At 41.4% G+C, this 14,918-nt stretch overlaps 1 protein-coding gene and 1 non-coding gene across 5 annotated transcripts in view; both read right to left on the bottom strand.

Moving 5' to 3' along the window:
• Positions 1-1,781: 1,781 nt before the first annotated feature.
• CERS5 (ceramide synthase 5) overlaps positions 1,782-14,918 on the bottom strand; it is a 32,370-nt gene continuing 19,233 nt past the window's right edge. For 2 of the 4 annotated variants that reach the window (XM_070410256.1, XM_070410258.1), the window contains exons 3-10: positions 14,198-14,328; positions 13,461-13,518; positions 11,705-11,755; positions 9,574-9,666; positions 7,919-8,047; positions 7,714-7,820; positions 5,176-5,332; positions 1,782-2,658 (exon numbers count right to left, since the gene is read on the bottom strand). In XM_070410256.1, the coding sequence (XP_070266357.1) occupies positions 2,509-2,658; positions 5,176-5,332; positions 7,714-7,820; positions 7,919-8,047; positions 9,574-9,666; positions 11,705-11,755; positions 13,461-13,518; positions 14,198-14,328 (876 nt within the window). In that variant the 3' untranslated portion in view covers positions 1,782-2,508. Of the gene's footprint in view, positions 2,659-3,982; positions 4,092-4,621; positions 4,623-5,175; positions 5,333-7,713; positions 7,821-7,918; positions 8,048-9,573; positions 9,667-11,704; positions 11,756-13,460; positions 13,519-14,197; positions 14,329-14,918 lie in introns of all 4 variants that reach the window. The other 2 variants (XM_070410259.1, XM_070410257.1) reach the window with 2 other exon arrangements.
• Positions 12,731-12,865, bottom strand: LOC139007899 (small nucleolar RNA SNORA51). The gene has a single exon (XR_011471030.1). It is a non-coding gene; the product is annotated as a small nucleolar RNA SNORA51 (small nucleolar RNA).

Below are 14,918 nucleotides of genomic sequence, written 5' to 3'. Positions count from 1 at the left end.
TCCAGCACATGTCACACTGGGGAGGGAGCCTGCAACCTGGGATGTGCCCTAACTGGGAATCGAACTATGACCTCCTGGTTCATAGGCTAACGCTCAACCACTGAGCCAAGCTGGCCAGACTAATCTTACTGACTAGATATGACTAAATTCGTAAGATTTTATTTAGGACTTAATTTTCCCCTACTCCATAGTAAGTCTTTTTAAAATCCAGCCACTCAGTAAGGTAAGTTTAGTAGGGTCAACATCCCTATACTGTCAGTGAACATCAAGTGAGTCTCTGATTCTTAGAACAATAACCTATTTCGTTCAATTTGCATCAAATTCCCTGACAATGAAATACTCCGTATGTCTTAATGTACACAGAGCACCTGAAAATATATATATATATATATATATATATATATATATATATATATATATTTTAAAATATATTTTTATTGATTTCAGAGAGGAAGGGAGAGGGGGAGAGAAACATCAATGATAAGCCCTGGCTGGTTTTGTTCAATGGATAGAGCATCAGCCTGTGGACTGAAGGATCCCGGGTTCGATTCCAGTCAAGGGCACATGCTGGGGTTGTGGGCTCGATCCCCAGTGTGGGGTGTGCAGGATGCAGCCGATCAATGATTCTCTCTCATCATTGATGTTTGTCTCTCTCTCCCTCTCTGAAATCAATAAAAATATTTAAAAAAATATTAGTAAATGATGAGAATCATTGATCGGCTGCTTCCTGCATACCCCCTACTGGGGATTGAGCCCACACCCGGGCATGTACCCTTGACCAGAATGGAACTCGGGACCCTTCAGTTTGCAAGCCAACACTCTATCCACTGAGTCAAACCAGCTAGGGCTGAAAATATTCTGATATGAATATTCACTAAGTAGAAAACTATCCTAAGAGATTAATACTATTATTCTTTTCTTTTTTTTTTAAAATATATTTTATTGATTTTCTTTACAGAGAGGAAGGGAGAGGGACAGAGAGTCAGAAACATCGATCAGCTGCCTCCTGCACAGCCCCCACCGGGGATGTGCCTGCAACCAAGGCACATGCCCCTGACCGGAATCGAACCTGGGACCCTTCAGTCCGCAGGCCGACGCTCTATCCACTGAGCCAAACCGGCCAGGGCAATACTATTATTCTTTTTTTTTTTTTTTTTTTTTTAATACTATTATTCTTAAAAAATATTTTTTATTGATTTTTAGAGAGAGAGAGCAACATCTATGTGAGAGCGGAACATCAATCAGCTGCCTACTGGGGATTGAGAGCACAATGTGGGCATGTGCCCTGACCAGGAATCGAACCAGCAACCTTTTTGGTGCATGGGATGACATCCAACCGAGCCACACCAGCCAATGCATGAATACTACTATTGGTAATTTTGCCCAAGGCCTCAACTAGAGAAAAACCTGGATTAGGGAGACTGTTTCTCTATGGGCTAAAAGAGAAAACATCTGCTTAGATTCACTTATCATAATCTTAAAATGTTAACTGGCAGTATCTGTATTTTTAACTAAAAGTATCTTAGCTCTTCAAAGTCTTTGTTGGTTTGGTGATATACATGCTTTAATCCGTTCAGTATTTTTTCTTGTGACTACTACACATGTTTATCTTTTCTTAAAACATAAAGTCCTAAAACGTAGGCACTCTCTTCCCAGCATGTATAGAAAGGAAAAATTTGGTATCCAATGGCTTCTAGAATCAGACCTGAAAAAAATCCTTAATTGGCTTATGGATTCAGGGAATTGGGGATAGAGTCACTAAAGGGTTTGAGATAGCAGAAGAGGGTTGAAGCACTTTTAATCATAGAAGAGTAAACAATAGTATAAACTGTTAACAGCTCACCCAGTGGCTGTTGTCCTCCTTCAGCCCTCTGCTCACCCTCTCCCACCTCCCACTCCCTGCATACCACTGAGTAAAGAGCAGGGTTATCAGCAGCTGTCCCTGTCACTACCAGGTGGTAGGAAGGAGATCTAGCTAGGGGTCACAGCAATCCTGGCCATCCATCCATGGTTATCTGTTTCTACACAACTTCATGTGAAATATTCCAGCTCTGAAGGAAGAACAGCGCAGAAATCTCAACTTGGCTGCTCCATTCAGATGGCCAGAGCCTCAAGAGTCATGGGCAACAAAGGAGGTGATAGTCCAGAATCAGTATAATTCAAGATGCAGCCAAATCCGGGATTGAGGTGGGCCAGGCAAGGCTAGAGGCCCCAGTTCATATTTGTGCCCCAACCCAGGTAATGAAACTCATGCGCGCACGCACGCGCACACACACACACACACACACACACACATACACACACACAGCAAATATTATTGAAAGAACCTGGAGGCTATTAAATACAAAATGGCAGAGTTTTTTAAAAAAGTGAAAATATTTGCTTCTTTGATTCTCCTCAGTGCCTGCAGCTCCCTAGTCACAGGAGTGCAGGTTTGGGGAGGCCCAAGAAGAGTAGGTGGCCGGTGGCCCTACAAGTCCATGTGCTTAAGTCCCCTTACCAACCATTTCACTCTTCAGCCCAACAGCTGCCTCCCATGTGACCATTCACCCAATTGGCACCATTGCTGGAGCTGCTGCCACAGAAGCTTTTTGTGTTGGTGGTCACATCTTCTTCCTCCGAGCTGCTCTCCACATCACTGCGATCATCTTTAGACACCTAGGTGGGATGGGGCCAAAGGTAGGAAAGGTGAGGACAGAACTTTTCTGGAAACTTAAGACAAAGCCCACAGAGCCCTGTTTGGGCACTGTTCCCAATTTGGCTTACTTTCTGGTGGCACTTGACTCAAAATATTATCTGGACCATGGCTACTGTTGTGAATATCCTTTGCCTGCTTCCTGGGTTTCTCTCTCATCATTTCTGTTTTTATTCTCTATGGAATAAGTAGCTAGTTTGGTTGAGGGGTGTATCTTTCAAAACCAGCCTAAGAGAGCTGAAATCATTCCCCAAGTTCTGATTTAGGTTTGAGGGACACTCCAGACACCCTTTCTCTCCTTCCATCTCAAAAAACAGAAAAAGGCCAACATAAATAATGCATATGACTGTCATCATTGTGTCTATCTTCCGGTGGTAATGGTGATTGCAGTTAATGATATTGGTTATCCTGAGTTTTGTTCTGTCTCCAAAACTGTTCCATACTGGGCCTTTTTCAGTAGTTCTATTCTTTCTGGGCGCAATTAGCAATATCCTATGACACCATTTCTCCAATCTTCTCCCTTTTCCTGGAAGCAAGATCACTTCTCTTGTGCAACTTTGGCATTCCCAAGATCCACATAGTGAAAAATGGATTGGCAGTCAAGGGAGAAAGAGTCCCAGTCCCAATCATGCTACTATTTGTGAATCTTGACTGCTTAACCTCAGGTTTTTTGTTTTATATTTTCAAATGAAGAGTTTGGATTAGGGCAGTGTTTTCAAATCTAAATTATCCTGAATATAAAACAAAATATTTCAAATTCTCTACCATAGACCATAAAAGTAAAAGAGAGAAACCCAATGAAACCTATGACAGACTTCTGACCTCCAGAACTAAAGGATAATAAATATGTGCTGTTTTTAAGTAAATAAATAAAGGTGAAAAGGAAACAAAACTACTTGTTGTTTCCAAGAAGTGGGGCACTTGCTTTGGTTAGCCCTAAGATTCTATGATTTATAATAGCTGTTGACTTCTGAACCCAGATAACTAATTGATTCCTGATCTTTAGAAAATTTCTACCAGAGAGCACAGTGTGTCTAGATCTGAAGTAAAGGGAGGCTCAAAAAGGGAAAGGGGGAGGAAAAAAAACGGAAAGGGAAAAAAAAGAAAAAAATAGACTCCATTTAGGAAAATCTGGCAGATTGAGCTCCAGTCAACAATGGCCCTACCAAGGTCAGGAGAGTGGGCATGCTTTCAGAAAACACGGGAACAGGAAGGAAAGCAGGAAGGAAGAGAAACACATTCAGAAAGACATGCTTCACTGAATACTAGAAGCACAGATACACTTACATGCAAGAGACGAAATTGTCCAGCTCCCGCCAGGCATAGAAAAAAGGAAGGAGGTGAGAAAAGAGTGGAGAATACAGAATCTGGGTGTAATCCTTCCTGGGTAAGTCACCTGGTCAGGAAAGAAAAGCGGGAGAAAAGAGATGTCTGTAGCTACAGTAAGATGCGTAGGCACACTGAGCAAGGTCTGTAACCAATTGCAGCCGTAAGGAACAAACATAAGAGGTCCTACATGCCCAGGTAACATTCCATCCCTCTGTCCTAGAGTCACTGTGTCCTCTAGCAGAGCCCCTCCCCCTTGGGATTCTGTATTATTGAAAGCTGAATCCCCAGCCCTTAGGCTGATTAAAGCCCGACTGCTTTAGAACTTGGATTCGCTTATGAATTTTATCATTAAATGACACTTCTCTCTGTGCTTTTGGGCTCTGGGCATAAGATGGGTATTTGAAATCCTAAATACCCTTCTTACTTAAGACCCTTGCCTCATACAACAGTGGGGTGAGGCCAGTACTTGGTCTCTTACATAAACCATATCTTGAACATCACAGTGTGGTCATCTTGAGGTGGCTTGTGAACCAACACCATTCCCTAGGCCAGCGGTTCTCAACCTGTGGGTCGCGACCCCTTTGGGGGTCAAACGACCCTTTCACAGGGGTCGCCTAAGACCATCGGAAAACACAAATATAATTACATATTGTTTTTGTGATTAATCACTATGCTTTAATTATGTTCAATTTGTAACAATGAAATTGGGGGTCACCACAACATGAGGAACTGTATTATAGGGTCGCGACATTAGGAAGGTTGAGAACCACTGCCCTAGGCAATCTCTGCTTTTACAGTTTTTATCTTGGAGCTCTGCATATGATTTCCTTGAAAAAAGGCTCCCCAGCTAAAAAACAAAAACAAAAATATGAAATCTACTTCCTGTTCATTATTTAACAACAGTCATTTCTAAAGGATAGGGAGAAAGAAGGAAGAGTGTTTAGCCTTTTAGGACATGACTTACATCTAAGTCATGTCCTAAAAGGCTAAACACTCATACTTATAGAAAAGGTGAAAACTATGGATCCCTAGGCTTTTTGCTGGGTCCTCTTGTGTAGATGGGGCTCACCAGGCTAGATTGAAAGAGGTCTATTGAGTAATATCCATCTTTCTACTCAGCCCCAAGGAAAGAAGCCATCTTTCATCCTCACCTTTCCTCGGATCAAGGCTTTGAAAGCAATTCGCGCAATTAGGTAGGACCAGATGACATGCAGAACCTGTAGGATCAGGAGAAGGCCATTGAAGAGCCACCAGGAGGGATAGGGCCCAATCATCTCCCAGCTCTCAAAGAGGGTTGTGTTCAGAATCCTAGAAGAGGGAGACCAGAGGTCAGATTGTAGAGTCTAAGCCAGGCAGATAAGGATGAAGCTGAGTTCCCTGAGAAGCAGAACCTGTGTTTTCTCCCTGTACCTTCTCTCAGTTGAAGTTCCATGGCTATTCATCCACAGTGAGAAAAGAATAAAGGAAGGCAGCCTATGAAGTTTTCTATCATTAGGGATAAGGGGAGATATACACTCAAACCTCAGTTCTCAAATGTCTCCCATCTTGAACTTCAAGTCGGTTCTCGACTAAGTTGTTCATGGAAAAAATGTCTTGGTTATCAAACAAAACTTTGGTTCTCAACCCAACAACCCTTTCATGCTGTATGATCAATCACGAGTCTCTCAGGTGACAAACAGGAGAGAATGCGTGAGTATGAGTCAGTTTACCACTAAACCTCACATTGTTAACATTTCAGGAAATTGTGCTATAAATATATATATATTTGCTTTAGTTGCTGCTTATTATTATTAAATATTATAGTAAGTCACATGGGTCCTAAGAAGGTTAGTGATAGCAAAGTGAAAAGGAAAGTTGTGAGAACAATGATAGAGCTTAAAAAAGAAGTAATTGCAAAGTATGAGAGAGGTGTTTGCATATCTAATTTGGCTACTGAATATGGCATGATGAAATCAATAACTAGTACAATTTTAAAACATAAAGAGGCCACCAAGAGAGCTGATGTTGCTAAAGATGTGAAAGTGTTCAAGAAACAAAGATCACAGGCAATTGAAGAAATAGAAAAATTGTTGATTTTGACAAATGAAAAGCAGCCAGTAATGTAGCATTTCAGAGACAATGATATGTGAAAAAGCGAAAATGCTGCATACTGACCTCCTAAAAGATACCCCTGGAATGAGTGTTGAAAGTGATTTGTTTAAGGCTAGTAGGGGATAGTTTGATAAATTTAAGAAAATAAGTGGCATTCATAGTGTAGTCAGGCATAGAGAGGCTGCTAGCTCTAACACAGTAGATGCTGATAATTTTGTGACAGAATTTCAAGAATATGTAGAGGCCAAGGGATTTATTTGTTGACCTTCAGAGGGAACAGCAACAGACAGCAGCTGAAGAGCTCTCTTCAGAGAAGAAGGGGAGGGATATTCCTACTTCACTAATCAAGAAAATGCTTGGGAAATTAGGAGAAATGCAAAATTTTATTGAGAAATATCACCCTAAGAAGTAGCAAATCATGCAATAAACTTGTTCAATGACAATGCAGTGTTTCACTTCAGACAAGTGTTAAAATGCAGATAAAAACAAACATCATTGAATAGTTTTTTAGTGAGACAGAGGCCCAGGGAGCCTGAACCAAGTTCTAGTGGAGCAAAGAGACAAAAGAGAGAAAGAACCCCAGAACAGCTACCTGACATTTTTTATGGAAGGGAACTCCCCTTCCCAACAATAACATCCCTCCATTCCCTCCTCTCCATATTCAGTCATTAATAGCTCTCAACATTAAAGGTAAGTTCTAGTATGTATGCAAATTTTTATTTTTTTACCACACATTTCATTTCCTCTTTGTTAAATTTTCATTTACATTTCATGTCCTTTTTGTTTGTAAAGTGTTTATAGATTAAACAGTACATTAGACATGTACTACATATAAGAAAGGTTAAAAGAGGGAATCATTTGGGGTCTGGAACAAGTTCATTCAATTTACTAATTAAAAAATGGGAAAAAAATGATTTGGTTTTTGAATAAACCACTTCTTGAACAGCCTTCCGGAATGAATTAAGTTCAAGAACCAAAGTTCCACTGTATAAACCATAGGAACTGATGGAGTAAGTTATATTATTAATTACTTCAAATATGCAAAAAAAACTGGGACAGCAATTTTAATCGTAATCCTAGGACTCAGATCCCCAGGCACATATAGAATAGTTGGTAGCTGATTCCCTCAGACTAAGTGTGATCTCCAATCGACAGAGTCACTGACTTTGTACCATAAAGTAGTGAGTGTAGAAGTGAGAGGCATGTGTGCATATGTGTGTGTGTGTGTGTGTGTGTGTGTGTGTGTGTATGTGTTAGTCAGGGTGGGAGAAAGGATATGAGCAGGAAAACAAGCAAGAAGAGCCTGAGAATTTTGTGATCAGCACAAAAGAAAGCAAATGAATTACTGAGGCATAAAATGAGGACTGTTCCTCAGATGAGTCAGGAATGCCACAGCCAAGTGAGTTGGATGCTCTGAGTCTAGATCATGCCTCACTAGAAATACTATGCAAGGGAACTGAGGTCCTGTGAGAATCCACAAAGGTTAGGTTAGGTCAAGGAAAAAGCAGGGCATCAGGTTCTTGGTGGTTTACTCCCTAAACGGACAAAAGGTATCATTAGCTACATTCCTACGACAGCTCCACAGCTCTAACACTTACCAAAATGGATAGATTCCTAGACGAGTGATCATAAAAACAGCACTGAAGATCACAAAAAGGGTGTCACAGAGGCGCTGATACTTGGCATAATTGGCCAGCTTGGCTGCCTGGAGGAAGAAAGAATTAAATTGAGGAGAAAGCCCGTTCTCAGGAAGAAAAGGAGAGAAATAGAGGAATAATGAGGGAAAAGAAATTGGGGTCTTACCTCCAGTAAGAAGTCTGAGGCATCATGTAGACACATGACCAGAGTTCCTACCCGAACCATGTTGTTGATATATGAGAAGGTGATGAGCCCAATGGTGGCCAAGTGATGCACAAACATGATCAGGAAGTCCTAGGAAGGAATGGAAATAGAAGAAGCAGGTATAGGCAAGGCCATAGAGATGCTAGCCAACTCAATGCTCTGCATTGTTCTCTGAAGATCTTATCCCAGCCTTAGAAGTTCCATTTTGTTTAAACTCTCCATTAAAAAGCTGCCTAACATTTGACCCAAACTCTCTATATCAGTGACCCATAATCTATGTTAATAAAGCTTAAAGCAGATTAAAAGCTCTAATTTAGTCCTGGCCGGTGTTGCTCAATGGTTGGAGCGTCAGCCTGCACATCAAAGGGTGTCGGCTCAATTCCTGGTCAAGGACACATACCTAGGTTGCAGGTTTGGGGGGGCAACCAGTTGGTCTATCACATCGATGTCTCTCTCTCTCTCTCTCTCTTACTCCCTCTCTTCCACTCTCTCTAAAAAAATCAAAGGGAAAAATATCCTCTGGTGAGGATTAACAAAAAATACAAAAAGCTCTAATTTCTTCTTGGATTCCAATGCCAAGGGTAGACCTGAAGAAATCCCTAAATACCTGAGTTATCAGACATAGCTAATAAATACTTCTTAGCCCAGTGAGGAACAGAAGGTGGGAGAAGGCAGGAGAAACAAGGATGAAAAGTTATGTTTTCCACATAGACAGATACAGTGATATATTCTAGTTCTTGAGTTGGGGATGGGTTCAAAAGTATACATTCTAGTATGTCTTTAAACCTTTATATTTGTGTAATGTATTAAAATAAAATTTTAATAAGGGGACCTGTCTCTCCTGACCATAGGAGAGTGAAAAGCACCTGATTTGAGTATCAAGCTTGTAGGTTATGTAACAACTAACAACCCAGATTAGTTTCAGTCCATTCCCATAAATGCTAATTTTGGTTTTCTCACCAAAAATAACCATAGGTTAGTAACAGATTAGGGCTAGAGCTGCTGGAACTACATTATGTCAGGTGGACAACAATAAGAGGTGAAGATTCTGTCTAGTTAAAAAAAACCTAAGTTATTTCCAAATTTGTCACTATGTGGACAAGTCAACTCACTTTTCTGAATCTTTGTTTCCTAAATAATAGCAAGAAAACGGTAAACAAAATAATGTAGAACCCCCCCCCAGTTGAAATTCTTTAAGTGGGGTCACCAAGAAGGAAAAGCAGAAAGAGAACCAGGGCCCCTAATGCCAAGCAAAAGCCAAATTTAGACTTTATGGATTCAGGCCTGTCCTGGATCATGCCTTTCTATCCCTAAGTTCTGACTAGCTTCCTGAGCTTTACACATGTAAGAGCCTTGGAGAAAAATAAAGAAAAGGGTATGCTTAGCTGGTTAACTGTTCTCATCTTGGCTACCCTGAAGGCCTCAAATATACTTCTTCATTAGTCAACTCTCATTTCTGAGAACATTACAAAGAGCTAATAGTCCCATCAAACCTACTCTCTCCCTTTTCTGTGGTCCCAGTTAGGACAGAGAATCCATCACAATGGCAGTAATGGTAGCTTCTAGGAAGGAGGATGCAATAAGTTACTGGGAATCAAGGGAACCAGTGTCCTTACCTTTCTTTTAATGTCTGTAAACTGAGAAAACATTAGAGACCAATAAAAGGCCAATTCCATGATATAATAGTAATAAAGCCCACTTGTGAGAGGCTGAAAGAGAGAAAGAAATAGTTATAATACCAACCAGTCAAAGATTCATTCTATCTCTGCAACTATCTCTGCCTTGGAGGACCAATATCCATAAAAAACATAAGAAATGACTTAAGTCTTTTCTCCCCAACATCTTCCAAGATTTTCAATTGCTAACAACGGGCTTTGGGTTGGTATGGAGACTTAAACCTGGTGCATGGATTCGTTCACTGGTGGGGTCCCTCGCCCTGGCCTGAGGGGATCGGGCCGAAACCAACTCTCTGACATTCCCTGAGGGGTCCCGGATTGCGAGAGGGTGCAGGCCAGGCTGAGGGAACCCACTGGTGCACGATCAGGGCCAGGGAGAGACCGTGGGAGGGTTCCAGGGTGTGGGCCTGTCTTGCTCAGTCCCAATTGGCTGGACCCCAGCAGCAATCTAACCTACCAGTTGGAGCGTCTGCACCCTGGTGGTCAGTGTGTGTCACAGCAACTGGTCAACTGGTCGGACACTTAGCATATTAGGTTTTTATTATATTGGATATATATGTTCAGCTCTCATCTTTTAGAGATCAGATAAAGTTAATACATACTACAGCACAATAAAATCAGTGTATCTAAAATTCTTGGCAATTAATGCTTTTCAAGGGATTAAATACACATAGGCCTTTTTTTCTTCAACACCTGACCTTTTTCTAGTATAGATTAAGGGGACTCCAAGTAACCCTTGATTCAAAAAGGACACCTGAACCAGAAAGCACTTCATTAAGTGCCAGAAAGCTGCTTTTGTTTCCAACCCAATTAGGGGAATATAATGAATACTAGAGGCCCGGTGCACAAAAATTTGTGCACTTGGGGGGGGCGTCCCTCAGCCTGGCCTGCACCCTCTCGCAGTCTGGGACCCCTCGGGGGATGTCCACCTGCTGGCTTAGGCCCGCTCCCCAGGGGATCGTGCCTAAGCTGGCAGTCAGACATCCCTCTGGCAGCCCGGGAGCTCTCGGGGGATGTCCACTTGCCAGCAGAGAGCAGGCCTAAGCTGCAGTCAGACATCCTTAGCGCTGCTGGGGAGGCAGGAGAGGCTCCCACCACCACCGCTGTACTGGCAGTCATCAGCCTGGCTTGTGGCTGAGCAGAACTCCCCCGTGGGAGCACACTGACCACCAGAGGGCAGCTCCTGCATTAATCGTCTGCCCCCTGGTGGTCAGTGTGTGTCATATGACCAGTCTTTCTGCTGTTAGGGTCAATTTTCATATTACCCTTTTATTATATAGGATAGAGGCCTGGTGCCTGGGTGGGGGCCGGCTGGTTTGCCTGAAGGGTGTCCCGGATCAGGGTGGGGGTCCCGCTGGGGTGCCTGGCCAGCCTGGGTGAGGGGCTGAGGGCTGTTTGCAGGCTGGTCAAGCCCCCTAGTGGGGACCCTCATCTCATGGGGGTGTGGCCAGCCTGGGTGAGGGGCTGAGGACTGTTTTCAAGCTTCCCACAGCCCCTTCAGGGTGGGGGAGTCCCGGTGGGGTGCCTGGCCAGCCTGGGTGAGGGGCTGAGGGCTGTTTTCAGGCTGGCCATGCCCTCCGGCGACCCAAGCTCCCAGCCTCTCCTTTTTTCTTTCTTTTTTTTTTCTTTCTGGGATTTATTTATCTTCTGTAATTGAAACTTTGTAGCCTTGAGCGGAGCCCAGGCTGGCTAGGGCAGGCAGGAAGCTTGGCTTCCTCCACCGCTGGGGGCAACCCAAGCCTCCTGCTCGCTCCAGCTCAGTGGCTGCCACCATCTTAGTTGGGTTAATTTGCATACTCACTCCTGATTGGCTTGTGGGTGTGGCTTGAGCATAGCGAAGGGATGGTTAATTTGCATGCTTCTCTTTTATTATATAGGATAATGGGGAACTGGAACAAAAAGATCACTGGATCTCACAGCTATGGGGGCCCTAGAAATAGATACCCTGTATATATGACTCAGAGACTCAGCCCCTAATCCCTTAAGAATACCAAGGATATGTGCTATCTATCCTGTGTTTGCACTGTCCCCCACTCCATTTTATACACATACATAAGTGCTCAGATCCTACCTGAAACGGATAGCTATGCCAGCACTGTCGGGTGTCCCAAAACCAAGGTGACTAAGAAAAAACAGATAATCCAGGTCAATCTTCAGAATTCTCCCATGGCTCACCTATATAATCCTGTTCTCTCTATGCTATAGGGTGAAAAGTAATCCCTCTTGACAGAATTTAGAAACCCCTGAAGAGTAAATAAATATCTAGATTTCTCTTCTAGGACTTAAAGTGTTATTACAAATAGAAAAATCATGCTTTGAGGTAAATAAGGGCAGGGAGAGCTCTAAGATAGTTTTTGAAAGCATCATCACCTGGGATAGAGGAGATAGGAAGACAGGAAGACAATAATTCCATTTGTTAACCAAGAGAAAGATCTCCATATCAAAGATTCAAAAGTCAAAAGTAATAACTTCTAATGGAGTTTTAATTATGTCCTGTAAGCAATTTGCCCATTTCATCTAAGTTGTTGAATTTGTTACTATTAAATCGTTCATAATGTTGTCTTATTATCCTTTCAGTGTCTACAGTGATAATCCCTTTTTCTCCTTGATATTGATAATTTATTTTTTCTAGGGTTTTATCAAATTTAATCAAATGTTTCAATGAACCATTTGAACTTTTGGCTTTATTAGTTTCTTCCATTGTTTGTCTAATGCCTATTTCATTAATTTTTACTTATTTAACTTTGTTCTTTTTCCAGATCTCATTAGATCACTGATTTTAAAGCTTTCTTTTTTTCTAACATAAACATTTAAAGTTGTAAATTGCTCTCTAAGCATACTTTAGCTGCATCACATAAATTTGGCATGTTGTAATTTCAGCATCGTTCAATTAAAAATATTTTAAAATTTCCCTTCTGATTTCTTGTTTGATCTATAGATTATGTAGCAGAATTGTTTAACTTCCAAACATTTTCTGGATATTTCATTATTATTATTGATTTCTAATTTAATTTTATTATGACCAGAGAACATATTATATAAGAATTCAGTATTTTAAGATTTACTGAGATTCATTCATTCATTCATCATTCATTCTCCATGCCCCCTTTCCAGTCACAATACAGACCAGGCAAAGGGCCCAGGCTGGAGTGTATGTGGGGTGGGTTTACTCTGCCTCCTCTTTTTGTACAGTCAGTGTAAGAACACAGCCTGTGGTAAGCACCAGGAGGCAGAGATTTATTATCTGGCCTATCACATGGTCTATCTTAGTTGACATTCCATGTGCACTTAAAAATTATATATGTTCTTCAGCTGTTTGTGTAGTGTTCTTCTATAAGTGTCAGTTAGGTCAAATTGTTTGTGTTGCACAAAATTATATCCTTAGTGATATTTTTTGTCTAGTGATTTAGTCAATTACTGATAAGAGAGTATTAAAATCTTTTAAGTACACACAATCTGATTGTGTATTTGTCTATCCCCATCCTTAGTTCTGCCTCTTTTTGCTTCATATATTTTGAAACCTTAATTGTATCATTTAGAAAAATAGGGCGGTGCTGTGAAATAAAAAGTATGTAATCAGAAATCAAAAAGTCTGAAATTCTTCGACTCTGGCAACTAACTGAAAAGCAGGACTTATACCTATTTTATCCACTTTAACGAGTTACTGACTGCATTTCTGTAACTGTCTCCTTCTTGGAAGAATAAGGTTTTTGTCAAGTGCTTTGTAAACAATTGTGCATTATGCTGATTTAATCAATACCAATTATTCTCTAGAGATGTGGGCATGATTAGAACCCAAAAGAAGATCAGAGAAAGTCCACACTCACCGACCAAAGAAATCTAATTCCGTAGCAGAATATACATAAATAAAAAGTGAATCTCCACCTGGGTGAGCAAACAGTAGAGGTTAGATGAATATTCACTCAAAAGAAAGTCTTAGGGGCTAAAGAAGTCAAGATAGCAGATTTGGAGATAAGATAGTTACTGGTGAAAAAGAAGATAAATCCCAGAATAGGGACAAATACTATTACCTCAAAAGCCAAAAGAGACATCTTTCGGCTGTTTAAAATAGATTTCCACAAGTGTTTACTGGCTTTAATCAACTTTTCTTCCATATCATACTCCTTGATAACGCCTAATATTTTCTTTGCACAAGGATAAATACAGTGCTCTGTGTCCAGAGGGGAATTAGTAAAAACCCAGTGAAATAAGTATAGTATGCCCAGAAAAGGGATGCTACCCATCAAAAAGTCCATTTAGAGCAAGCTGGTTCTATTGCTATCAAGGTGTACAAGGGTGTGCATGTCTACCTATATAAGTACAGTTGTAGGAATTCACTCCCAATCTATGTTTTTGGGAAAGGGAACTACATTTAGCTTAGTGGCAAGCACGTCCAAGAAAGGGTGACTAGTCTCCCCATGCTCTTCTTTCCTGCCTATAATAAATACAGTTAGCCCTGCACATTCATCGACTGCTGTCCTAATAATATAAGTAATTTCCAAAAAGAAAACTTCAGTCCAGTCACACCCTACCCTTCACTCCCCACCTCCCTCTGCACACCTACATGCTTTCACAGAATTTAGTGAGTGTTGGGGGCTTGTCCTGATTCCTCCGATGGCGAAACCAGCATTGGATTTTTCGGACATCCCAGTCCAGTTGCTTTGACAGGCCCTCCAGCCTTTTCTCATCAGGATACTGTAGATATATAACCAGAGTCAGAACATCCCTTTTTCTTCAAACATCTCATTAAATCCCTTCACTAGTTGAGTGGCAAAGGGGTGATAACTACAGTGGCTTAAGTGATATTTATCTTTCCAGGTTTCATCTCAAAAGTCATTTTCAGCCTGGCTGACGTAGCTCAGTAGTTGAATTTTGACCTATGAGCCAGGAAGGAGGTCATGGTTCAATTCCCAATTAGGGCACATGTCTGGTTTTCGGGCTTGATCCCCAGTGTGGGGCGTCAAGCCAATCAGTGATTCTCTCTCATTACTGATGTTTCTCTCTCTCTCTTCCTTGCTCTCTGAAAACAATTTAAAGAAAAAAGTCATTTTCACACATCACAAAAGTACTATTTCACACATCAAGGACCTTTATCACTCACCTATACACGTCCTTGTTTGGTCTTCTCCCTCCAGCCCAAACTGAGTAAAAAAAATATTAAAAATCCAAACTGCAAAGGCTATTGGTCCCCATCTTAATTATGTAACTAGATACTGACAAAAGCTGGAGCAGGGAAAAACAAAACTAAAATATGATTTGTCTGGGGGCAAGGGGTGGTGGAGGCT

Source organism: Myotis yumanensis, unplaced genomic scaffold (assembly GCF_028538775.1).
Source record: "Myotis yumanensis isolate MYYU_CA2020_CCGP unplaced genomic scaffold, mMyoYum1.0.hap1 SCAF_3, whole genome shotgun sequence".
NCBI lineage: Eukaryota > Metazoa > Chordata > Mammalia > Chiroptera > Vespertilionidae > Myotis > Myotis yumanensis.
Note: the sequence above shows the minus strand (reverse complement) of the source record. Positions and strands in the feature narration are given on the sequence as shown.